Genomic DNA, 27,435 nt, shown 5'->3' with positions numbered 1-27,435 from the left:
GCTGCCGCGGTGGGGCGGGCGCGGGGCAGAGCGCGGCGCGGCAGCGGGAGCAGCCGGCGGCAGGGGGGCACCGCGGCCGCGGAGGGACGGCGAGCGGCCGCCTGCAGGTCAGAGGGGTCTCGGGGACGCGGGGGCCGGGCGGGCTGCCCGGGGCTGCATCCCTGCGGGGCTGCAGGAGCAGCCGGGACGGGGACAGACACGGGCCAGGCGCGGGCAGGTGCAGCCCCCGGGGCGGCCTCGGGCACCGCTCCGCAGCCCGGCAGCCTCCGCGGGAGCCGGCCGTGGGCGCCGGAGGGCTGACATAAGGAAACTTGTGCCCCCTTCTTAGCAGGGAGCTGACAGTGGACTGTGATGCAGGGTTGGCTTTTTTTTTTTCTTTTTTGCAGCGTGACTGTGGTGCGTGCAGGAGATTGGACTAGCATGACACCCTCGCTTAGTTTATTGGCAAGAAATGAAATAATTTATGTCCTGCTATGTCTTTCTGTGCCATACAGAAACCTGCTTTATTCTTGCGCTGTAACCAGTACCGGGTTACTGTTAACTTCTTTAATAGGTTGGGGCATTGGAGTACAAACTACAAGAATTAGTAAAGTAGACAGGTTCATAATAACTGCGATTATACTTGTTTCTGTACCTGAACAGAAAAATTTGCTCCTTGGGCCACTTCTGATTATTACTATTTGGTTGTGTAATGCTTAGATATACATAGTATTTACTGTACTGTCCACTGGTTGATTCTGAAAGTCTTCCAGCTTTCAGGCACCTGAGAAAGCCTTGTGGGTCTGTTAGAGTTAGCAAACTTACTTGGAAATTTTCTCCAAGCCTTATTGATTGTGGTTGTTCTTACTATACATATCACTCAAATATTCAAATACATAATTAGCTGAACTAAAGGATGAGCACAAAATACTTCTTTTGAAGAATGGTGCTAAGTTGTTTCCTTAGGAAATTTATTTTTCAGCATGAAGACTTTGACAGGATACAACTTGTTAAAGATGTGAAAAATCAAAAATTTAATTTGGGCATTCATAATAGGACTGTAGCAGATGTGTGATGGCACCTCTTGGTAGTTGTGATTTTGGGGTTAGTATCTGGTATCAGTAATGTCTGGGATTCTGGACACCAAAGTTCCAGCAGTCTTACTAGTTCAGCAAGAGATGAGTAGCCAAAGGTGGTCAGAGATCTAGGAAACACAATCTTTGGGAAAACAGTGAAAGAACTGGAATGTTGCGGTCTAGGGAAGCAGAAACTGATGAGAGATGTGGTAACAATCTTTAAATATGTAATTGGTTTCTGCAGAGTGGTGGGAAGCAAACTCTTCTCCACATCCAGTTGAGCTATGACAAAAACCAGCTTGCTAAACTGCTGCAGGAGAGATTAGTTTAAATTGGTAGGGAAAGTCCTGTCTAATACACGTAATTGAGCATTTAATGTCCAACCAATCACCAGAAATCCTTAAGACAAATGTGAACATGCCTTCCTGTTGTCAAAGACACTAAATGACCTCTGCAGATCCATTAAAGATTCCAGGGGTGGCAGACACAACTAGGAGACCAACCTGTGAACTCGTACACTCTTGATGGTGATCATACATATCAAAGAACCCACTCTGTTGGGTAAACACGGCTCAGTGATCCATTTGTAATATTTCACTCACATGCCTAACTTTTATACTAGATTTTTGTGACTCTTCTCCCTTCTGCTCAAACTGCATTTGCCATTGAAGTCTAAGAGCAGTGGTGTGTGATCTGCTGATGAACATCACATCTTGGTTTGGTACCATCACAGCGAGTAAACTGACTTATTGGTAAATGTTAGGAAATTTCAGCTTTGTTTTGAAGTACAGTTCTGCAAAGCAGATCACATTGTTTTCTTTGAGTCCTCAGTAATTACCAGAGTGTCTCAGAAAGTCCATCAGGCAGAACTACTTTGGTTTAATTAATGTCTATATTGGCTATGATTATCATTGTGGAAAGTGCTCAGAATATAATTCAGTTTGCCAACATACTTTGAAATTTATAGTTTGTCCTACTACATTTAACAAGTTTTGCCTGCAGTATTAGCCAAACTAATTACAGAAATAGCTGACTGAAATGAGTCTGGGTGGTTTTCTTCCCTTATGTCCATTACCTAGAACTTTTTGTTGCTTAGCTTAATATTTATTTTTTATTGTGTTATTCTTTGTATTATATTTATAAATTTAAACGTTAATTATATTACAAATTCGACCACGATCTTTGCTTCCAGAAATTAGCTTCCCAGTCCAAAAAAGGATCATTTAAGTTTTTTGAACATTCCTATTTTATAAGAGTAGGAGCAGACAAGGTCTAACCTCTCTTTCTAGATTATTTGTTACTATTTTGTGTCCTATGTTCTGCCCTTAGTATTTGGAGAGGCATTGAATAAAGCTGATTCAGTCTTTCCAGTGTCTCTTTATGAAAAAAGAGACCCTTTCAATGCTCTTAGTAATCTGTTTTAAGATGTCTTTGTTTCTGCCTTTCTTCTCTTCTTTGAGCTGACGTGACCAGAGCTGAGCCCAGTAACCCTGCTGAAGACATGCTGTTCCTGAGGAATCTTCTGCTCCTTGCTTCTCAGCTGCTTTCCGTCACACTCGTGGCAGCGTGGCAAGCTAGAGTGCTTGAAGTAACCAAGATGTGCCTTATAAAATGTCTTTCATTTGTTTTTTCTGGTTTGTTGCTCTGGACCCCATCCGAGTTTCTCTGAATCATCTCAAGGATGAATTTTGTCAGGGTATAGCAGTGGGGGCTCCCCATGGAGGGGCGGCAGGGCTGAGCCTGGCCTGTCCCACTGCCCCAGCACAGAGCAGGGTCTCTGGGGGGCACCAGGACAGCCCCAGCCCTGCACATCTGGTATGTCCCTGGGAATGGGCCGAGAGCAGGCTGGGACCTGGGCCTGCACTGGGACCTGGCTCGATGAGGCCCGTGGCCAGGTTGGGCTGGGCTGTGGCATCACCGGGACAGGGGCTGACATGGGGACTCGAGTTGTGGGATGGACTGTTGGTGCCATGAGCCCTTGACACATTTCTGAGCTTCACTGACCCAAATTTTGTGTTGATAATGTGTGGAATCTACCCATCAGCACAGTACTTCGAATACTGAAGTATCCGAAGTGTTGGGCTTTAGGGAGGGTGGGCCTGCACAGACCAGAAGGCCAATTTTGCCATCTTTCCCAGGGTGACAGTCAGGAGACTGCCTGAGAGTTTAGCTCCCCCAGGTACACAAACCAACGTGGCCTCTAGAACCAGTGTTTTGTGATAGAGACGTGTGTGCTTGAGCACCGTGTTGTTCTGCAGCATTCCTTGGCTCGCCTGTCCTGCAGCGTGTCGGGCCGCAGGGTTTGCTCCTGCTGTGCGTGCTCTGCACGGAGAATCCAGTGCACTTCCTCCAGCACTGCTGGTGGCAAAGCTCAGATCTTTGGGTTGAAGGTGGCTCTTCCAGCCAGGTCTGCTTGTAAGTAGCCAATACTCATCATCTGGAGTAAAATTTAGGGTAAGCAGACAATTGTCAAGAAGATTGTTACACCATGGCAATACATATTGCTTTGTTGAGTAAAAACAGCCCCATAATAATCAAGGCTCGGCATTTCTTCCCTGCTTTTTGCCCATGAAAATAGGCTGAGCCCTGCAAGGCTTCTCTGTTCCTTCATTTAGAACTGGTCTGGTTCTGGAAAAACACAATATTTGGCAGAAGAAAACTTAGGCCTGTGGGAGCACAGAAAAAATGTCTTTGGGGGACTTTTTTCTTCTCTCTGGTTTCTGTGGTACTGGGGTACAGTGAGATTTAGAAACAAAACTTTTCCAAGTTACTATTAATCTGCACAGGCATTGTTTTAAAGCACTGCTGATTGATTTAGTCTTCAAGGGTAGATATCAGCCATACTATTCATGATTAACAGCAGATAGAGACCAGGGAGATGAGCAGTGTTGATCATACTGAATAATGCTGTGAGTGGATAGTACAAGGTAAATATGTGTCAACCTTTTGGAATTTTGTGTGATTTATATAATTTCAGTGTTGAGTAATTTATATAATTTCAATGTTGAATAATTGATCTTTTTATCAGTGTGGTTCATGCTGTAGTAAAACAGGATTAAAATAGTGACAAGTTAATAGCTGCTCCAAGTAAAACACACAGGCACTGGAGTGAGACCCAATCTCTGTAACTAAGAACATGCAAAAATTGCAGGGAAGTTTGTTTGAACTTGATGTGGTGCAAAATAAAACTATCATTCATGCTAGTGAGATTTGCATTTTTCCTTGAATTTTCTGTCTGTTCAAAACAAGCCAGTTAAGTGTTTTAGCACATAGGAAATTTACATTTCCACCTTGTATATTTGTAGTTCAAGGCTGTTTCATAATTCAGATTTTTGTATTCCAAGATTTTTCTCTCTCCTGTGGTTAGTTCTGGTAGCTTGCTCTGAAGCTCTAGTTTGAGCTAATAACAAAGAGGGGCTGGAGGCTTCTTAGTAATGACAGAAATGAATACAGATGTGGCAAAATGAGTGGGTTATGGAGATCACAGAGGGTAACACAAGGAGGGATGAATTGCAGGTCCTCTGGGGCAGGAAGGGTTGAGAAGTGGCTGCAAGGGCCCTTTGGTTGTGGAACTAGTGGTGGGGGTCTTCTGGCAGCTGACAATGGGACAGAGGCGTGAGTAGGGCTCAGGGACAGGGAAGGTTTGGCAGAGATTTGTGGCAGCAGGGTCTCTTTCATTCTCTCACGCTTTCCATCCAGACCAGTTCTTCTCATTGTCTTTTTTACTGTCCCACATCGTGGGGTGCCTTTTATGGCCTCTGCAGTCATCCATTTTTACTCAAGCTAACATTTTTTCTTTCCCTCTTCATTGCCCCCTGCTAATACCCCCCAGGCTTTGGGGAAAGGGCTGGGATCTCAGGGTCAGTTGTTCTTGCTGTCAGGAAGGTGATAAAGGGAGGTATGAAGAGAGGTGAGGGGCCTGTGCAGAGGTGAACGCAGCACTTCAGTGACCTTTTAGAGAGAGATTTATTCTTTCTGGAGTCCTGGATGATGTGAGGGATGTCTGGCAGAGAGATACAGCAAGTGAGCCTCACATACACTCAATCTCTGTCCTTGGAGATGGTGGTAGAGTGCTGTGTGAATAGGTGCTAATGAGTGCTTCAGCGTGTAGCTGTGCCATTCCCATCTTCTTTAGCGTGGGCAGAATCTGCTGCTTACTACTTGCTTACAAATGTACAGGTTTGTGGGTGTAGAAGATGTTGAATGAAGAAGTGATCATTGGGTTTTTGAATGTTTTAATTAGGAAGTTAATCTTATCTGGGAGGGTTTTGAATGTGGAATATACACAGCTGTGTACATGCTGTGCGATAAAACTTGTAGGATATTAAAAAGTATATATTTATCTATTGAATATGCTCGAAATATTGCTTGTATATGCTAGAATATGCTTGTGTTTACCCAAGCTGTCTTTGAAAGGGAGAAATTGAGTTGTTGGAATGAAGAGTGCTCCATCTTCTGTGGTTGGAGTGTACATTAACAGTGCCATTTGATTCGCTCAGAACATTTTTCGTATATTTTAAAGACTGCTTACTTTACCCAAATCTCTGTATTTCTTTGCATTTAATCCAGTTTACCAAATATACAATATTGATTTTCATTATCCAAATGGAAAGTTCTTTTCCCTTTTGTGTAAATCTTCAGAGCCATGGTGATGACAAAACATGTCCTAACTTGCCTGAACTCATATTTATCCTACATCAAAAAATGGAAGGAGAAAAACAAGCTCTGAACTCTAGTTTGAAATTAAGCCAACAATTTTTAAAGCATGCCAGCTTGTATTTTCCAAAATATAACAATCTGTGCTTTCTTCATTAAATAAAGTTAATGATTTCCAAAAGTTTTCTTTTTAGTCAGAACTGTTTCAGCATAGAAAAATGAGCCAAATTAAGGTGACTTGAAGACACATAAATGAAGAGTGCTGCAGCTGGTGGAACAGCAGGAGTACATCTAGGCATAGCCTTTAATAGACACTTGGGAAGTCTTGTCAAAAGTACCTTGTGCTTCTTTTAGTCTCAGTAGGTAATTCCAATTCCCACCCCCTCATGAGCTCTCTGGTTCCACAAGAGTTTCGAGGATCATGTATCTAGAGGTCTTGATAAATTTGCATAGTTGTATTAAGTGTTCAATTTATAGAAGTATCAGATTATTGAGCTCCGTTTAAAATCTGTGGTATAACCCTTGCTTCATTAAAGTGTGCAGACTTTTGCCAGACTAGCAGAGGAACTGCCAGCAAGCGTGGTGGGCTTTCTAGACTGTCAGGGTAATGCATACATTTGAGGGAAGATGTATGAAGTAGTATGTAATTCTTTTCCTGATACTGGATGCTGAGAAGATTCAAATTTTAGGTGCAATTAGAAAACTCCACTCTCAGTGTCCTCAAATGTATTTTTTTTTTTCAGTCTTTTAACCACCTGGGATACCCTGGAGCTGTGTCCCCAAGAGACTCCATTAGAAAGAGATCTAAGCAAGGCCATTTAAACCTCTTCAGTTGCAACCTTCCTTGACCAGATCAGTATGTTCCTCCTTACTTGCACTTGGGATCTGACCCTCATTTTCTACTGTTTCCCCTTTCCTTATTGCACATAGAAAAGACAGAATAATATTCCCAGCTGATTAAACAATGTAAGCATAGCTGCAGTGTTCTGTGTGGAGAAGAGGAGCAGACACATCTGTGCAATGCTTACAGGGTGGGTGAATTATGGAGAACATGCCTTGATAAGAAGAAGTGGAAATGGACCATGCAGAACTGGTAGTATTGTGAATTCACTCCTTTCTCAGTTGTGAGAAATGTTTCAAAAAAGCATTCTTTGGGAAGTGACTCTGAGATTACACTTTATGCCCAAGACAAAAACCCAGGGGAAAGTTACATAATGCTGGACTTCCATTTTATCAGAGGTTTGTTTACCCATGGAAAGTGGACATGGGAGTCTCCAGCTCTTTAATTCTTGGGCTTGATAGTACAGGACTGTAAAGGGTAAAGTAGATCAGATCACTCCTGGAAAAACCTAAGCTGAACTGAATGTCAGTGTCTTGGTAAGAAGCTATGTGCCTTCTTTTCCCAAGTGGAATGGTATCTGCCTAGCTATCACATTTTGCTTAAAAAGTTTCCATTAGGAGGGAGCAGAACTGGGTGGGTGAAAGTGAGACAACTTTTGAGATACACCATGACATCCTCTGTCAACTTGTGGGACAGAACAGTGTGGAAAACTACAGCCAAGAACATTGGAGTTATAGTGCGGTCCTTCATAGCAACTTAAGTAAAACTCGGTATGGAAATATAATAATACAAAGTGTTAATATGTGGAGGGGAATTTTCAAAGACAACCCCTCCTAATTACCTTTCCCACTGAAAAGAAATTGAAATTCTCACCTACTGAAAAGAAGTCATCTTTGTCTTTTGGAAACTGTCATTTGCAGTGCAAATGAGCATCAAATGGCAAGCCTAAGCAAACCAAGCAAATAAATTAAATGGCTTTTTGAATAGCCCTATCTGGAAGTTGAGAGAGAAAGAAAAATGGGAAAATAATGGCAATTAGGAGACCTGGAAGCATTTTATCCTGTCCCTGAAAAGTAAAATTGAGAATTCTTCAGGTCCTATGTAGAATGACATTAGCCATGAGAAATCACTGATGGTAAAATGTATCTAAATGCTCACAATATATTAAACTGTGAAAAATATGCCCTTTCAGTACAAAGAAGATAAAATGATAAAGGAGGGTTTGTTTTTTTTTTTTTTTTCTGTTTTACTACCATGGAAAAGAATAAGGGTTAGGGAAGGGGAAGAAGATTTGCTGAATAGAAATAACAGCAAATTCTTTTTAAATGTCCTAGACAATGGAGGTTTATGTTTGTTATTCCCTGGTGAATTTTCAATGAGGAGAAAGGAATGTAATTGTATGCCCCTGTGATTAAGTCCATTTGCTGTGCCAAGGGGCCCACATGGCCATGGCGTGCTCATGACTGGGCTGAAATCAACATTGACAAGTTTTGCCAAAAAGGGGAGGGAAGCCGGAACGCAGAGGATTTCATTAAGGAACTCAAAAGAGAGGACAGCTGCTCCTAATTTTCAGAAGCACATAGTTGTCTTCAAGGAAGCTAAGCAGTACCAAGAATAAAGATTAATTTTTATTTCCTAAAGAGCAAAGACATTCCATTTATTTTATCTTGTGTTTTCTTTTCTGATCTGGATTTAAATAAGGTATCTGCCCTCAGAAGAGGTGTTTTTAGCAAGGGATAATTTCTTCTCTGTGCATGCATAAGTATACCTACTAAGTACTCACTGTAGTTGTCAGTAGTTCATGGATTGATGGTACCTCTCTGTAGGAAGGAAAAGGCATTCAACAAAACCATCCTGGAGCTGTCCAATACAGAGCATTTCCTTTGAAGAAGGCCTGGTTTTCTCTGTTTCTCAGCACTTGACATGGAGCTTTGGATTTGTTTCGTGGTCACTGTATGTGATTTTTAAATAGATCTGGGTGGTACATGTCTCCAGCTCCTGCAGAATTACTTATAGCATGCTTATTGGGCAACTGCAGGCAATGAAATCTTGCTCAGAAATCAAAGAGCTATGAAAATTCTGTTACATGGTGATTTTTTTCTGAAAGCTCTGCTACATTAATACTACAATAGAACTCAGGTACTGATGATTGACACCTGAAGTAAATATGTAATCACTTTAAATCATTAACCTGTTTTCTTCTTTGAATAAACAGGAAGTAGCCTTTCTTCCTGAAAATGAATAGGTCAAGATGTTGAGAACATTTTGACACAATGGAAAATATTAATAATTATTACAACAATTGTTATGAAATACTCCTATTTCCTTTTGTGACACAGACATTTTTGTACTTTTCCATGAAGTATTTATTTTCTGGTTTTTGTTGCTTACACCTTTTGCACTAGTTGATATTTTCAATCTATTTTTGTTTTCATGGAAGCTTAACAACATGACTGAAAAGAAACTGGCTTTCTGTATTTGTATATGCACTTTTTTCTCCTTTAATGCTATCTGAGAACAAATTATCATGGACAGCTAGAGAGTTCATCTTCAACAAGTTCATTCCAAAACATACATGACAGTATTTGATTTTAAAGAGCTAAAATATAAAGCAATACTTATGTATTATTATAAAATTGCTAGTTGTTGTGGCTAAATTATAGCTAAATTGTGTGAATTCTCATGAATTATATAGCTCAAATAAGAACCAAGAATGTAATCACAAATTTTGAAGTAAGGCCCAGAGATAAGAAAATCCATTTTGGTGAGAGTTATATATTTCTTATAGTTTAAGTAAGGAAACAGTATATGATACTATACACACCATCTTTGGCTCTTGATACTATACCAAACATTCCTCCAAAAATATATATTTTTAAGGAGATGATTGTTATATAAAATGAGACTGTAAATAACCATATGAAATTGTTTAGCTTATTGTGTGTATTATCTAGAATTCACACACCACGTACATAATTATTGAGTTCTCAAAGTACCTGCAAATACCACCATTTTTGCAGTGACAAATATAACTTCTATGAAATTACCCTGAAGGAATTAAGTTAGCATTCTCATAGGATTCAATATTTCAGTAGTTTTGTATTTTGTAAACATATTGTCAAAATTGGAGGAATAGAATTTCAAAGAATACTTCTTTTTCTTTCTTTTACATGAAAGGCAATGTTTGATGGAGGTCTGAACACTGCTTATCATTCTGTAACTGGAAATGGAACAGCTGGTATTTAAAGTTTCAAGTTATATGGTCTAAAGTGTATGCCTATTTATTTTGATTACTTCTTGATCTGTTTTGTTTGCAGGCCCAGTTGTATAGACAATACTTTGTTTATTTAGGCCTTACTGCAACAAATTTCAGTCCAGGTGCAGATTTTATGATCCATTGAGACCACTGTTCTTTTTTTTTTTTTTTTCGTTTTGAGTGGAAACTGCAGTCTATTCAGTCATTTTAAGTTGAAGAAGTCACACTCTGTACAATACTTGGTTTTGTCTAAACACACAGATGTTAGTTTTACAACTTGTAGGTAAATGCTATAGTTATTTTTACATGTCTGTGTTAAAGTTTACATATTTTTATACTTCAGCACAGAATGTAGACAATAACATACTTTAATAAAAACAAATTTGTCTATCTCTTCCTTAGTATTGAATTCTGTAAAAAATTCTCTATATTCTTTGGCAGAGGTAAGGTACATTATTATTGACTTGTAGCCAATAGCACACTTAACAGCTTCTTTAGGATTTTCCTTTTCAGGATGTCTCTGAGCAGAACTGGAGAAATGTCTCTCTGTCTCTCTGGTCTTTATATGAGGTCCCTAAGACTGCATGCATAGTGCTTTTGCCCAACTGTATAATCTTAGCTTCAAGTGCCACAATAAACCCTAGAAACACTACAAGTGTTTGCTCTGAAATGCTGTCAGTGATGCTCAAGATGTGTTCCCTCTTGTACATAAATTCATCTTTTTAAACAAACAAACCAACCAATCTGAAATTAACCACTTTTCTCAGCGCATGAGTGTGATATTAAAAAAGAAAAGCTCATCTCAAGTTGAATAGCTCTGGAATATGTCTGAAAATGCATTTGGCATCTTTTGAAATGTCAGATTTCTGGCACAAATTCCTTTCATTTTGTTTTTAATCTTTGTATTAAAACTTGTAATAATATAAAATCTGGTTTTTGGTTTTTGTTTTTTTTTTAATTTGAGGTATTCCTCTGAAAGCCAAGTTGTACACCTGGTTATGCAAGAAAGCATGACCTGTACTTTGTTCAGGCCTGTCTTTTACCATCAATATACTGGGTAAGCAACTTGCCATAGGTCCTATTAAGTGTGCCATGTGGCTTTATTCGTCCGTTGGCAAGCTACTTTGGTGACACTTCTTAATGGACTCTATGAAAAATAAGTTACTCATGTCTTGTACATGTTGAGATATGGGAACTACTTCGGAAAAATGAATCAGTGTTTTTGAAAGAAAAAATGTTCCCTATACTACTCTAACCTCTACTGGCCATTTCATTCACCAGTGGCTAATTTAGGTCAAGTTGGCTGATTCAGAAATGTGACACTCTTAAATTATTAAGAAATTCTAGGACTCTTCAAAAAGAAGAGTCAAAAAGAAGTAATAAGCAGAACTGTTTGCACAGTTCTCTTGAACATGAAGGTTTCAAGTGGAATGGCATGAAGGAGACAGAATAGAATCATAAAATTCTTGAGGCTGGAAAAGACCTTTAAGAACATCAAGTCCAACTGCCAACCCAGCACCATTACTATGTTGACCATTAAACCATGTCCTCAAGGGAAATTCTTTGGCTGTTTACTGTATGGATCATAACATATAAGCCATATAATAAAATATGTAATCTCTCAGAATAGTCTGTGGTAGGTCTTCTGGTAAATAATATTTAACTGTTGCTCAAAAGAGGGCATCTTTTTAAACAAACAAACAAACCAACCAATCTGAAATTGACCACTTTTCTCAGCGCATGAGTATGATATTAAAAAAAGAAAAGCTCATCTCAAGTTGAATAGCTCTGGAATATGTCTGAAAATACATTTGGCATCTTTTGAAATGTCAGATTTCTGGCACAAATTCCTTTCATTTTTTTTTAATCTTTATATTAAAACTTGTGATAATATAAAATGTGGTTTTTGTTTTTTTTTTAATTTGAGGTATTCCTCTGAAAGCCAAGTTGTACACCTGGTTATGCAAGAAAGCATGACCTGTACTTTGTTCAGGCCTGTCTTTTACCATCAATATACTGGGTAAGCAACTTGCCATAGGTCCTATTAAGTGTGCCATGTGGCTTTATTCGTCCGTTGGCAAGCTACTTTGGTGACACTTCTTAATGGACTCTATGAAAAATAAGTTACTCATGTCTTGTACATGTTGAGATATGGGAACTACTTCGGAAAAATGAATCAGTGTTTTTGAAAGAAAAAATGTTCCCTATACTACTCTAACCTCTACTGGCCATTTCATTCACCAGTGGCTAATTTAGGTCAAGTTGGCTGATTCAGAAATGTGACACTCTTAAATTATTAAGAAATTCTAGGACTCTTCAAAAAGAAGAGTCAAAAAGAAGTAATAAGCAGAACTGTTTGCACAGTTCTCTTGAACATGAAGGTTTCAAGTGGAATGGCATGAAGGAGACAGAATAGAATCATAAAATTCTTGAGGCTGGAAAAGACCTTTAAGAACATCAAGTCCAACTGCCAACCCAGCACCATTACTATGTTGACCATTAAACCATGTCCTCAAGGGAAATTCTTTGGCTGTTTACTGTATGGATCATAACATATAAGCCATATAATAAAATATGTAATCTCTCAGAATAGTCTGTGGTAGGTCTTCTGGTAAATAATATTTAACTGTTGCTCAAAAGAGGGAGCGAAGTACCTGATTAATTTTGTTTCCCTGATACGAACCTAAGAGATATGTGGGTGATGAGTGCTTGTGACTGTTTGGGATCACTGCTGAGTATAGTAGCAAGTCTCATGGCCTGGGGGCCAGACAACTCTCTAACCCATATGTTGAAGATTTATTCATGGATGTAGAGTGGGAGGAAGGAATTTGCCTTCCTCCCATGAGTAAACTGGCAAGATGGAACAGGATGCAGCCTTCCACCCCCACTCCGTTCTTGCAGTGCCAGCTTGTAGGGAATTGCCTAGAATGGCAGAGAAATTATTTTTTGCAGTTTTGAGCATTGAGATTTCTAAGAACTTCCACGTGCAGAACAGACTTGCATGGCCCTGTCTGTTGTTACTGTAAAACCAAACAACTCTCAGCCTTGAAGTTCTCACAATATCCTGGAGATTTAGGGTTGCACTCCCACCTAAACTCTCCCAGCCGCAAAACAGTACTGACCAGGACTGCATGCAGCTTCTGCACCCTCACTCCCCATACCTCGAGAGTCCTCCAGAGTCCTTCAGACATCTGACCTTCCTCTAGGTTCTCTCCCAGTGACTTGTAGCAATGCTGACACCCCCACAAGGAGCTAAGTTACTTTCTTAAAGGCATTCTTTAAATAATCAGAGACAGGTTTACTAGCAGATGCTGAGAGGTATCTAAAAAGCAGCACTTCCTAGATCATCCAGAATAACTTTCATCAGTTTATTCTATGTAGGTTACTTCAGCAATGTTGTTTTTGTCTTACTATTCCATAGATAATGACCTCAATATGCACTGTTGCTCCAAGGCTGGGGCAAAACAGAGCAGAATGTTTGGATGTGTGAAGTTGTATTGGGTTTGTGTGGCCAGGTTTTGATATCGGTGGGGGTTCTGTGGTGGCTTCTCTGAGAAGCTTCTAGAAACTTCTCCTGTGTCAACTGGCTCCAAGGTGGGTCTGCAGTTGCCGTTTGCCAAGGCTGAGCCCATCACTGATGGTGGTAGTGCCTCTGAGATAATTTGGTTAAGAAGAAGGAAAAAACCTGTGCAATGATAACTGCAGCCAGAGGGAGGAGTGAGCACATGTGAGAGGAACAGCTCTGCGGACACCAGGGTCAGTGCAGGAGGGGCACGAAGTCCTCCACATGCCAGAGCAAAGGTCCCCTTATAGCCCATGGCAAAGACCTGCAGCCCATGGCAAAGACCTGCAGCCCATGGAGGGTAGGGATGCAGAGATCCACCCTCCTGAAGGACCCCACTCTGGAGCAGGTGGATGCCTGAAGAAGTCTGTGACTCCATGGGAAGCCTGTGCTGGAGCAAGCTCCTGGCAGAACTTGTGACCCCCAAGGGACTCACACTGGAGCAATTCATGAAGAATTTTATCATGTGTAAAGGACTTATCTTGGAGGAATTCGTGGAGCACTCTATCCCATGGGAGGGACCCCATGCTAGAGTCTGCTGAAGAGCAACAGAGAAAACGTGTGATTGACTACTGAAAACTGAAAACTGATTGCAACCCCTGTTCCCCATCCCCCTGTGCTGCTGGGAGAAGGAAGTAGAGAATTTGTGACTCAAGTTGAGGCTGGAAAGAAGGAAGGGCTGTGGGGAAGGTGTTTTTAAGATATGCTTTTATTTCTTGTGATCCTACTTGGATTGGTGATAAAATAATTCTTCCCCTAGTAGAGACTGTTTTGACTGTGATGGCAGCTGGTAGTGATCTCCCCCTGACCTCATCTTAACCCATAAACCCTTTGTTGTATTTTCTTTCTTCCTTCCAGCTGGGGTGGGGAGTGATAGAGCAGCTTTGGTGGGCACCTGGCCTCTAGCTGGAGTCACCCCACCACAGAAGTAAAAGGCTTTTAAGTAGAAATAGGGAATTAATCTGAGATCTTACAATAACAAGCATGCTGAAATAGAAAACAGCTCCCTGTAGAGATGTCTGCCTAGGACGTCAGGAAATATTGGTGTTTTTCTGTGTGAGAAAGTGATTTACAACATCCAGGGAGAACTTTGTATGCTATCTGCTGGCTTGCTTCATATTTTTTCTTGATGCTTTTTATCTTTGTTAAGTTGAAAGAAGAGAAATACACAGGAATCTTCTACAGGGGGAATACCCAGAGACAGGGGTTGTATAGTGCAGGATTGCTACCCATCCTGCATCTTTGCAAAGCCTTCTGGATACAGCTTGTCCATTTATTTGTTGTTCAACTCTGCAGCTACTTTGTCCTTAGTTGCTTGCTGGACTGAATGAAGCCATATGGAAGGGCTAGGAAGGAATTTTATGCTTTATAAAAGTAATAGAAATAATTGTCTACATAGGCTGTAAGAGTCATTACAGTTCAAAGAAAGTGAGCTGGATTACTTGCTGGAATATCTTTAGTCTTTTTGCAGGTGTAAAGCAGCTGGGTGTAGAAGTTCTGCGTGTTTGTAATTTTTGCTTGGGATTATACTTTTCTGGAAATGTGAGAATTTCTCAAAGTAGCAAATTTTGGATGTGCTTGAAACAGCAAATGTTTGTTTTCCCCTTTGAGTATGCATGTGCTAAAGTTCTTTTTTCTTCCCTCAAAAAACTTTTAAAAATCTTAATGGTTTGATTTAGCTTCACTGAATACAACTGTAATTCTTTCAGAGTTTTACTATTCAGGTCCTAAATTCCTCTAGAATTTCTACTATTTCCATTTCTTCAGCCATCACAACCTCCTTTGAATGAATTGTCAATATTTTCAGTGAAAACAGGACTAAGTAAATAGAATCCTATCATTTAAAAACAATAGAATTGGAAAACCTAAAAATCCTTCTTATCTATTAATCTTATATGATTCTTCCTGGATTGATGTCAGTGAGTTTGTATATTGTTAAAATACTAGTGTGTAATCAAATGTTTTAGAGGGCAGTCTACTTCATGATACCTTTATATATAGTCTAAAGTACTACATTAAATTGAATAAACATCCATTCATTCTATAGTGTAAAAAAATGATATTAGGTTTTGAAGATTGAACAGATGGTTTAATCATCCTTTTCTGTGGCTATGGATTTTTTTTTTTTTAAAGATTAGCCTGATTTGCTTTAAATTGACTTTTTTTTTTCCTCCAGAAATTATGGGAAAAGAGAGAGGACAGTTAAAGAATTGCAAAGAACTAGGCTTTCAAATGAAGTTTTGATGCCTTTGGCTAAAGCAGGCATTCACAGCATTATTCTTATCCTCTCCAGCTTTTGACATTATTTATGCTAAAACAAATAATAGCATGAATTATAATCTGTGGAGAAAGACAATGAATTACACTAGTGTGCTTGTGTTGCAGCGTGGCAGGTTGGTAGAAATGCTGCAACCTTCTTTGAAACATCTCCTCTTTGGAGGATGAATAGGAGAAAGGAATGGAAGAAAAAGATAAGAAGACTGAAAAAGATAATTTCTATTTCTGATTCTGGTTCTTACTTGCAGGAGGCAAACAAAGCCCACAGACTTACTCTTTCTTTTACACAGTAAATTTATATTAAATCCCCTCATGTGTATTTCTCACTGCATCTCTCTTGTTTTCAGGGCAAATGTTGCAGTCATCACATTGCAAATAACATCTTAGCTGAGCCAACCCCACCCTTTTAAAAAGTCTAGAACTAAAATAAAAAGATGAAAAAAAAATAAATGTAATGGGAAAAGAAAGAAGTGGATGAAGAGCTATTAGCAGAAATATGTGTCTCACATATGACAACCTAGTTGAATCTGGTAGCACTGACAATGTTTAGGTCCTCAACTGTCTTGCTTTTCTGAGGACTTTGAGACCACAGCAGTAACTGATGAGCAATTCTTTGTATCTCTTGTCAAATGGGCATGATCCAAGAGTAGTCTTAATTGCATTAGGAATTCTTACTTGGATTGATTCCATTTTTATGTTGCCTTCATTACTCTATCAACACTCATTGTTAGAGATTGCTATACTTTTCTCTTAGACTTAAACTGATTTCTATAGTGGTTTCACTGTTAAATGATATATAATTTTATGTAATTATATATAATTACTTTGTATAATCTCTAGTTATTTCATTATTTGCCTCAGTGATTGTTTCTCTTGTCACTGACCCAATTGGACTCTAAATTCCTTAGTGCAAACAAAATGTTCTCCCAAGCTATTGCACCAGGTTGTAATTTTGATTTTTTTTTTCTTTTTCTCTTTCCCTGTTTGGTAACATAGTTACTTATACATGTGCACAGTTAAAATTTGAACTTTGAGATTTCCTCTAGGAGTCGGTTGAAACATTTATGTAGACTCCTATTATCATATGCAAGGTTAATTTCAGCTGTACCATTTGAGTGTCAGATTTTATCCTATTGATTAGCTGTTTTGTTTTTCTTGGGTCCACCCAAGCAGAGAAAGTTCTGTGGAATCTCAAGATGCTTGATAAGAGAGAAGTAACAGCACAGGCCTTTCACAGACAGGATTAAATCATGGTTTCCAGGGAGACTTCAAATTATTTTGTTGCAGCCAGAAATCTGAGCTGCCAAGTGTGATTACTTCCTTAAGTTGTCCATCCTATATTGTTTCCCAGTCAGTTGTGTATCAGTCCAGTAGCTCAAATGCTGTTGTAAGCTCTTTTTTCTTTAACCCATAATAACTAATTGCCATGTCCTGGAACAGCACCCTCTTGGAGTCGGAATAAATCCAATAAAGTACGAAGTGCCAGAATAAATTTGATTTAAAAATACAAGTCTTTTGTGACTTCAGATGTTGGAGCATGAATCCAAACTGTCTCTGCTGTAGACTGGAGGAACATGTGGGTTTGTGTGCTTTACTGAATCATATGAAAACTGAACAGTCAGCCCATCTCATTTAGGAGGAGTATTTGCTTTCAAAAATATGTACAGTGTTACTTGGGTTACAATATGTATCAACTTCTTGCTTTAAGTCTTCAATGTTTAGCGTGGAACTTGGTATAAGGCCTTTATAAAATTGATACAAAACCTTCTGTTCAAAATCTGCTGAAAAGATGATGAATTCTTTAATCGTCTCTGCACCTTTATTTAATCTGCATAATACTTTATACATCATATATATATATATCAAAGCTACAGATATGAAGTGCAATCTTAGCATGTAGGACTATTTCCTGTGAGTTTATTTTGTTTGTATTGAATGCCTCTAATAATAGGAATTGTAATAATGTTGGAGAACGATTGCATTTAATCTACTGGTCCACTGAATTTTTTTCTTACCTATCCCTAAAATGTCTTCTGGAATGAAGATTGAAGGGTTTGCTTTATCAGTAGTTTTGGCAGTGCCCTCTTGATTGTTAAGTCAACTATTTTTAATGAGAGATTTAAATTGTATCTGTGGCACAAATAATTGAAATATCAAACATCATCTTGAAGTAGTAGTTACTGGGTTTTGAGGGAGAAATATAAAATAACATTTGAACAGCAAAACAGACTGTGCTAATGTGTACTTGAGGGACAACAGATGTATGTGTAGAGGCAGGTGAGATTGGTTTCTGCAAATGCAGATGAGATGTGATGTTATTGTTTCTCTGAGGTCTTCATGTTCTTCACATGCTTGGATATTCATCTTCAGCTAACTCAGTTGCTTTGCCATTAACTCTGCACAGCTCTCATTGCTGCAGCTGTGGACTTGAGCCAGAGGTCTTTGTCTGCATCCCTTCTCAATTTCCTTGTGTTTCTCCAACTTCTTTGGAAGATCTCTGTTTTTAGCCTGTGTGCCAGGTAGGCTTTAGATTTGTAGAGGGAAAGGAAACAAAACTGTGCCTCTTAACTTTTCTTCTGTTGTAAAAAGAGAGATAGCAAAGGTAGTGGAAATGGCTCAGGTGGCCCAAGCGATGCCTGCATTAGGCTTTTCTTGTTAAGGTAGTCCAGGCATTGCTTTCTGCTCAATTTCAGGGTTAGGAAATAAAATATCTGGAACTGTGTGCTAAGTGTACTTTATATTGCTATGTATTCATATATAGACTTAGTACAGCTAGGAATTAGCCAGAATTGAACCATTTTATAATGGTTTTTTATCCTTGTGGTGCTAATACTTAAAAAAGAAAAAAACACAAAAGAAAATTCATAATATGTGTAACTTAAACACATTATTTTCTTTCTTGACCCCTCTTAATAAAACCACATCCTTAATCATGTATTTAATGTTGTAGAAAACTCCTGGCATGAATGTAGTTATACTGTTGATTATGCCAAAATCTTTTATTCCAACATAGAAATAGAAAGAAATGGTATGAAGGATACTGATGTACTTGTCACTTTTGGAGATTTTATCTATTTATAGGCAATCTTGCATTTATGTACATGTATGTAGGTGCAAACCAAGCTTAAATTAATTATATCTTTACAGCCTCACCCTTCCCAGGAGACGCGGTTATTTTAAATACTTGCAAGTATAAAAACCTCATCAGTTGTGCCCACCAAGAAAAACAAATGAATAGGAACAATATGTGGAAAACATGAATGCAGAATGGTACTGAAATCCAAGTGGAAATAAATACAGATTCAGATGAATTATTTGATAAAAGACCCTGACTTAGGCTCATAGACTTTTTGAATGAATAGGACTGGTAGTATTAGGTAGAGATAGAAATAAATAGCTAAATGTAAATTGCCCTAACATTTTATTTGCAAATCCTATTAATTCTGAAAATGAAGGGAGCAAATATAAAAACGTGCTGATGAAGTATTGCATTATTTTCCACATTACTTAATGCATATTAATCAAGATTTTCAGGGTTCCTTTTTCTTGCTGCTCAGTTCCTGTGGTATTGAGTAAATTTTGAAAATGCAAAGAATCTTCTGTATGTCCTTTCAGTCATTATTGTTGTAATGTCTTCATACTTGGCCCTTTGTGTGCCAAACTTAATGATCTCTAGTTGAATTATGAGAGGTTTATGCAGTGATGCAATATGAAAGAGCTGTTAACTTATTCTTGGAAAGCTTGCTAATATATAACCTTTAGTCTGGTTATTTTCTCAGAATGCTGGAAAAGGTTAAAACCATACCCTTCCTGACTTTCTTCTTAAGCAGTAACTAGCAGTGGGAAGAAGTGAAAGAAGAAACTCTTCCTTTCAGTGTAGTTCTTCAGCAAGAAATCTTCATGCAGCAGAGAAGCCAGAAGATTTCAGAGAGAAGAAATCTCTCTCTATGAATTTGAATAGTGACAAAACTGCACTGAAGAGCAAGTATTTTTGATTCTTCAAGATTCCAAATTGCTCTAAATGGAAAGTTTCCTCAGAGGGTATTCATGAAAAGAATAAAATGATATATTTGTCTGGGCACTGGAAAAACTGCTGTGGAAAGACTGCATCAGTAAACTGCCCTTTGAGATGCGAAAGGTGCTGCTTTTAGGCATCATAAATGCAAGGTGGAAATACTGCCTAACCTGCTTAGATGCATAAATTTTCAACTGAAATCTTAATTTGGATGTGAAATTATTCTGCTGTGCATGCAGAGGATATGTCATTTGAACCTCTGTGCACTTCTGTGCAGCAAAGCTGTTCTGGGAATTGCATGCCTTTGCTGTCTGTAACACACTGACAGACTTGAATTAGTTTGAAAATCAAGTGCAGGCTGTTGGTTTCAGTAATGGCTCTGCCACATTTCCACTGTGTAGGAAACCTGAGTTCCATTCCCTTCCCAGTTAGCAGATTTCAGTGGCCCTGTTGGTGCAAATGCTGCTGCACAGCAAAATTGCTCTGCCCAGGAGAAAGCCAGAAATAAGTTGCAGGAACTGTCCAGTTGGTTAAGGCTGCCTACAGTGACAGCATGTGGGTGAGTTGCTGTGTCACTGGTTTCCAAACTTCATTGTTTTCCTCCTGTGTACAGCAAACAGTGAATGTGCACGGGGGAGGCTATCGCCTGTCTCTGACCATGCTCTCATAGAGTGCGGCCAATGCAGCCAGGTTTTATTGTGCCACCTTTCTCTCCTACCTTTGGTGAAGACAGAAATAATACTTCGTGAACCCTACTCTGGAGAACCGGGTCTTACACTACTACCCCATTGGTTCAAGGGTCTGATGTTTAGTAGCACTGCTAGGACCTTACCTCTTGTGTACACTCAGATGCAAAGAAATTTGTCTGAGTCTTCATTCAAATCATTCAGATATATTGTTTGTGCTCTACAGCCCCTCATTTTGGGAGCTCAGTACATAAGCTGTTTATTTTCCTTCTGTCTGAGATAGGCAGTTTTCCTTAGAGGCCTGTTCCCATTCACTCTGACACCCCTTTTGCTATCAAACTGGCATATAAAATACCAAGATAAAAAGCATACAGTGGAAAGAATGGCCATAATGAGTCATACTAAAGTTCCACCCAGCCCAGTATCCTGTCTCAGTTAATGCCTCATTAAAACTTTGGCTTTAATTTAAACAAATTGGTGGAGCTGGGAGATAGCCAAAGGTTTGCTTCTGCCACCCTATGGATCACCAGAGTTACAAAGCCTGGGATTGGTTGTGGGGCTCTGTCCCTTTTAAAGTGGAAAAAGTAAACATCTATGAGGATGCCTTGAAAAATACCGTAACACGTGTGCTATTTCTCCGCTAGTACTCTCTCAGTCTGCCACCCTTTACTTGAGCTGGAAGCAACATCTGTGCATTTATTTAGTAACCCTGTATGAATTTCTCCTACAGCAACTTCCATATGTTAAAAGTGGTTTGGTATTACTGAGAAGTGGGGAAGCAGTTCTATGGGTTTTCCTGGTTACATTTGGTAAAACCACAAACTAATCACTGGGGAAAATTTGGAAAAAGACAGAAGCCAAAAGCTGTATTTAAGATGCTCATTCCTGGATTGGGTGGTGTTCTGTAAGTTTCAAGTAAATTTTTGTTGTCTGTTCAATAACCACTGTGTTGGCGAGATGCAGCAGCTAGGTCTCTGGATTTGTTGGTTTGGCATCTCTTTTGACTGTTAAAAGTGGAGTGCTATAATATTATTTTCTTTCTAGTATATTGAGCATTGGAATCTTCTTTATCTGGTTGCTTAAGCTCTGGTTTTATCCTTTTAATTTTGTTTTCTGTTAATAGGTCCATTGTGGCCTTCTAAACATTTATTTTGGTTTATACTTAAAATGAAGTTCTCAAGTTCTCAAGTACATTTGTTGAAAATTAAATAGAGGATTCTCACAAATGGAAAAGATGATCTGTCAAGGGAATACAGTTTGGTACTGTGAATCAGATAAGCTTGTTTTGGTAATTATTTTACTGATTCCTTTTAAGAAGTATAAGTTGGACCATGGTTTTCACCAGAAGAAATCTTGATGTGATGTGATGTTTTCCAACATTACAGACATGCACTGAAGGCTGCTGGAGCATTCCTGATGCCTCTCTGTACCCCCGGACAACCAGCAAATGCTGCTCTCACATGTCCCTCTCTCACAATGCAATGTTAGTGTTTCTGTGGAGCAGCTCCTTCCCCAGAGCTTCTTTGCAGGCCCCTGCTTTCCCCTTACCCTTCTGATCATCTTCCTCTTTCCTGCAGCTTCTCTCATTCCTGCAGATCTGGGAGGCTCATCCCTGCAGGTACCTGTGGGTGGGTGCTTGCTGAAGGATGAGCAGAGATGAAAGGGCACAGTGCAGTTGAAGGAAGGCATTTGTGGTTTCTGCAGGGCTGGTGAAAGGAGAGCAGTGCCAGCCAGTAGGATCCCAGTGTCTGCACCTGACCTGAAATATCTGAAATATCTCATGACATAGAGCATTCAGTTCACATTCAAGGCAGTGTGTTGTTAAAATATTTTTTTTTAAATTTAGTGTGCTGCTTTAATTTCATTACAAAGTTACAGCATTTATGGTAGCCTGTACTCACTTTTTAGTGAAGACTGATAGCAGTGAAATCACTAAGTTGCCTGTTTTCTATTTTCCTTTCACATAAATTCGGTGGGTGTTACATTAGTAGCCATTTAGACAATCACAGAGGTGACAAACAGCAAAACTTGGGTAATGTTATATTTTGTAATTCGTTAATGTGCTATTTTGTTCAATCTTTTTTTTCAAAACTGCTCCTCATAATTTTTTTTTTTTTTTTTTTTTTTTTTTTGTTTTGTTTTTGGTGGGAAGAATCAAAAGGATTTTATAATTCTTTAGGGTCAGCCTTGTGCTTTTTTATATGTATATCAGCTCTCTCTACTGTAGTCTACCTGGGTTTTTTTTCAGTTATAGGCTGACATTTTTCTGATATTCTAAAAACATGCAGTTGTCCTTCAGTCACCTGCAACTTCCCACATATATTTAATTTCATGTGTTGTTCTTTGATATTGCTCAATTTGGGCTCATGAGACACATGTTTTACCCTACAGTAAAATCTTGCCATGGAAAAGGCTGTAAGATATTTTAGAATGATCAGTTGTACAAACCACCAACGAACCAAATAATCTATGTAAATTGTCCAACTCTACTATGGTAATATTCTTTTATGTATTACAAGCCTAATACTTATACACAGTTTCATAGTGTAAAATAGATCCTTTTTCAAACAGCTGGAATGAAAACCTGCCACTTAATCTGTTTGAATGAAGGTGGTATTCTGTTTGTGTAGCAGAACTGGAAAAGTTCTGAGTCTTATGTCCTATCCCCTAGACTCCAAGGTGTGTCTGATTTCTTACCCATTCTGACACAAGGTAATATGAATAACAAAATATGGCTCTACCTTGCAATTATCTGTAATCTGAAGGAGAGTTTTAATAACAGAATAATTATGGTCTTGCTTTATTAACTTTGGGGAATTACATTAGGTGGGAGTAGAATTTCCTAGAAGTTGACTGCTCTGCAGTGAAATGAATTCACCCTGAAAATTGCCTTTTACATTGAAGGGTGAGATAAGAGAATACAAAAGAGATTCAGTATGCTTTCTTTCACAGTCTTGAAATTAATGGATCTCTAATACAGTACTCCAAAGATTTATCTTTTACCTGTATGATACCTTTCTTTTTCATTAAGCATAATGAATAAATATTTTTTAATTAAAATAAATTAGTCAAATAATATTTTTAACAGCAATATGAGACTTAAATTGCATGTTTGCTTGACGTGTGGTTATATTTCATAAACCATGATAGCAAAGGAGACATAAACAGAGGAAAAAAATCAAAAGTTGAAGATGTATGTAGTCTTGGATGTTGCAATACACTGTCTGCAGGGCTTGGCCTTGCTGGGGAAGAGCTGGGGCTTGCTGAGACCCTGACTGCTGTGTCAGTCTCAGTCCTGTGGTACAGGAGTGGGCAGTGTCCCAGACTCCCTAAAGCAGCCAGGTGTGGGGCTGAGACTGAAGTAGCACCTCCCCACCAGTAATACATAAACACTTGCTGTATTTTGGATCTTTTGGTAATGGCTACAGAGTGGGATAGTGGGATAGTGTTTGGACAAGTGTGACTAGGAATGTAACCTACTTGTGAATGTGCCTAGCAGGAGAAGTGTGTAAATGCACCTTGGTGAGAACTGAGCTTCCACAAAAAGGCGGGTGAGTGTTGTGGAGTTTAGAATCACAATTTTGGGCTTACATGACTGACACTTTTTGAGTCAATGGTTCATTGAAGAGTGGCCATTTGTAGTCTTACAGATTTGATTCAGAGATGCTCCTCAAACATGGTTTTTAAAATGCAGAAGCTTGGAAATTTTTTGCAATATAATAACACTGTATTTTCTTTTCATTTTTCCCCATCTAGTTTTGTATCAAGACCCTGAGAATAAAATACACATGGCACAGATTGTAACATTTTTTCAGATGCTGTTAGTTCTGCTACTTCATGATTATATCTCAGCTGAAGATGGCGAAACAAGAGCAAGTAAGTCTTAATTTTTGCATTTCAGATAAGTGCAACTTCAAAGCATGCCTTGAAATTTAGTGTCCATTTTGGTGTTCACATGTACCCTTCTGTTCGTGGTGATTTTATTCCAATATAATTTTCCTGGTGAAAATCTGATAATATAAAAATAAAATAAAAATAGCTTAAATATCTTATTTCTTCATTAGGAAGGGAATGTCTTTACTTATGTCTTGAAAATGCCCAAAGTGGCATACGGAACTGTAAAGCTCCAGTCTTGATTTAAAATTGAGTCTTGAGTATTTGTATTTCCATTGCTTCAGAAGTCATGTTCTGAATAGCTTAGTGTTATGTGAGAAACTAAACAAGGAAGAATAAAGGTTCTGTGAGAGGATGCTAACGCCAGTTCTGGGACATACCTTCTTGCACATTCTTCAAAATTAGCATCTCAAACCCCACCAAACCATTTTAACACTCTAAATCTGCTTTATGGAAAAGAAAATATTAAAGCAAAGTAGCTGTCCTAAAGACAAAGTGACTCAAAAAAAAGGTGTAGAGGACTTGTCTATAGCCACAATGATACTTCCAGGGTAGATCTTTTTCCTCTAGTTTTGCTGTCAATCCAGCAGTTTTCAGTATTTTAGAACAAACCCCATAAAATTCCTTTTGGTCTTTAGAGAGACTTTTTATTTTCAGTCTACCTGCTCTAGGAGTATCCATCAAAATGAATACTCTGCTTTTAGCAGTGTCTAATGATAATGAGTGCCTCCCACCTGAAATTACTCTGATTCATATCCCTGGACCACTGAGCGATGTGTTCAGCGTGCCCTTTGCTCCTTCTCACAGTGTCTTTTCACCACCACCTGCATTGTAAAAGCATTTCTCCGGCAGATTGTGGTCACTTGCTTTCAAGGAAGGTGAAATCTTGTCTTGATCAGAAGTGTCCATAGGCAGATTTCAGGGTAAGGCAAAGCTCTCCTCCCTGTGGTGGAGCTGCAGTCTTTCAGAAAACAAAAGGACAGTAAGCCCCATGGTCTCTTGTGCCATGAGATCAAATAATCCCTCCTGCTTTTGGCCATGTCCTTGGCACCTCATGTGTCAGTCACCAAAACCTCTTTCACAGTCAATGCAAGGGATTCCCTCCTTTAGAAAGTTACACCCTCCAACTGAGAATGGGCATGTAGCATGGAAGGACTTTCCTGTGAAAATGCTTGTGTCTGTCCATGGCCTGTAATTGGCAACTTAGTAGAAAAACCAAGTTCATGACTACAGCTAGGAGAGCTGAATCCATGCCTAAGTCATCATGCAGTTACACTGTAGTTATTAAATGCTTATGTGATTCTGTATTCTGGAGGTTGAGCTCATTCACTGAATACTTTTCTTCTGTGAAAATCAGAATACGCTACCAGCCACATTCAATTGAGACTTAGGATTTTATAATACTAGTTCTGTAAATGCCATATAGCAGTGTCCAAAGTCAATTAAAAGGTATTTGTAAAAGAATTCTGAAGTATTCAGGCTACAGCCTTCCTCTGCAGTGTGCTTGGTTTGCTAACAAAAAGGAGTGTTTATGTTTATCATGTCTGCAGATGAGATATAAAAAGACCCAATACATATTCCTCTCTGTTTATTGAATAGAATGCAATTGCCAGCTAAGGAACTGAATTCCAGAATTTTTCATAGTTGTTTCTGGTGCTAATGTAAAAACCAGAAAATGGTGTGGCTTTCAGGTACCAAGTTGGATCTGTGTAGCTTACACCAGCCATCTTACACAAGTTTGCCCTGATGAACTCTGCTATTTTTTTTTCATCTAGAATGCATATGTCAGTATAGATCTTAATATAAACACTAATTGATAAGAAAAGTGTTTACTGTGGGGGAAGAAAGTGAAAGTGTTCATTAAAATATTTGAGGTTTTTTTTTTTTTTAGGTTGCCGAACTGCTCCGGCAGATTTAGTTTTTATCTTGGATGGCTCTTACAGTGTTGGCCCAGAAAACTTTGAAATAATCAAAAGTTGGCTTGTCAATATTACAAGAAATTTTGACATAGGGCCAAAGTTTATTCAAGTTGGAGTTGTCCAATACAGTGATTACCCTGTACTTGAAATTCCCCTTGGAACTCATGAATCCACTGAGAACCTCATCAGGGAAATGGAGTCCATACACTATCTGGGAGGAAATACAAGAACAGGAAGAGCTATTCAGTTTTCCTTTGACCATCTTTTTGCAAAATCTTCACGATTTTTAACAAAAATAGCAGTGGTTCTCACTGATGGAAAGTCCCAAGACGAAGTCAAAGATGTAGCAGCAGAAGCAAGGAAAAATAAGATCACTTTATTTGCAATTGGTGTTGGATCAGAAATTGAGGAGGATGAACTTAAAGCTATTGCCAATAAACCTTCATCAACTTACGTATTTTATGTTGAAGACTATATTGCAATATCAAGAATTAAAGAAGTTATAAAACAGAAACTCTGTGAAGGTGAGTGTAAAATATTTAGGTGTGAAAAATGTAGTTCTGTACATATATTTTTTAATTTCACAAGCAAAATGCATGATTAATGTAACCTAAGGGACCTGATACTCTTTACTATGATCTTCTTTCTTTTTGATCTTGTTTGTGGAAATTCCTCTCAAAATGTTATTTTCTCTGTCAAACAAAAACGTGTATTTGGGAAAGATACGTTGGTTTAACACAGTATGTGTTTAATTTCAATATGTATCCTTTTACTCTAAGCCCAAAATTTTTTTTCATTGATAAAGTTTAAAAACACTAAAATATTTCAGCAATTCTCATAACACAAGAGTATAGAGTTTACTTTATTGATTTCCTAGTTGCAGCTGATACTCATGCACGATCCAGCATTTCTTCTAGGGAGGTGAGAGGGCAGCCTGGCATTACAACATGAGTTCTTCTGAATACATACTTCTAGTATGTATTGAAAAACACAGAAGAAAGACTCCTGGTAAAAATTATAGAATCGTGGAGTGGTTTGGATTCTAGGGGACCTTAAAGATCATCTGGTTCCAACCCTCTGCCATGGGCAGGGGCACCTTTCAGCAGATCAGGTTGCTTTGAGCCTCATCCAACCTGGCCTTGAACACTTCCAGGGATGAGGCATCCAGCTTCTCTGGGCAACCTGTTCCAATGCATTAACACCCTGACTGTAAAGAATTTCTTCCTGATGTCTAATCCAAACCTGCCCTCCTTTGGTTTAAAGCCATTCCCTCT

The 27,435-nt window shown here is 38.8% G+C and overlaps 1 protein-coding gene across 1 annotated transcript in view; it reads left to right on the top strand.

Annotated features, from left to right (window-relative positions):
- Positions 1–50: 50 nt before the first annotated feature.
- Positions 51–27,435, top strand: part of COL21A1 (collagen type XXI alpha 1 chain) — a 90,757-nt gene continuing 63,372 nt past the window's right edge. Inside the window, exons 1-3 of the mRNA XM_041477444.1 lie at positions 51–107; positions 24,105–24,224; positions 26,134–26,685. Coding sequence (XP_041333378.1) covers positions 24,137–24,224; positions 26,134–26,685 — 640 coding nt within the window. The 5' untranslated portion in view covers positions 51–107; positions 24,105–24,136. The remainder of the gene's footprint in view (positions 108–24,104; positions 24,225–26,133; positions 26,686–27,435) is intronic.

Source organism: Pyrgilauda ruficollis, unplaced genomic scaffold (assembly GCF_017590135.1).
Source record: "Pyrgilauda ruficollis isolate IOZ18807 unplaced genomic scaffold, ASM1759013v1 scaffold40, whole genome shotgun sequence".
NCBI lineage: Eukaryota > Metazoa > Chordata > Aves > Passeriformes > Passeridae > Pyrgilauda > Pyrgilauda ruficollis.
This window is presented reverse-complemented; position numbering and strand designations above follow the sequence as displayed.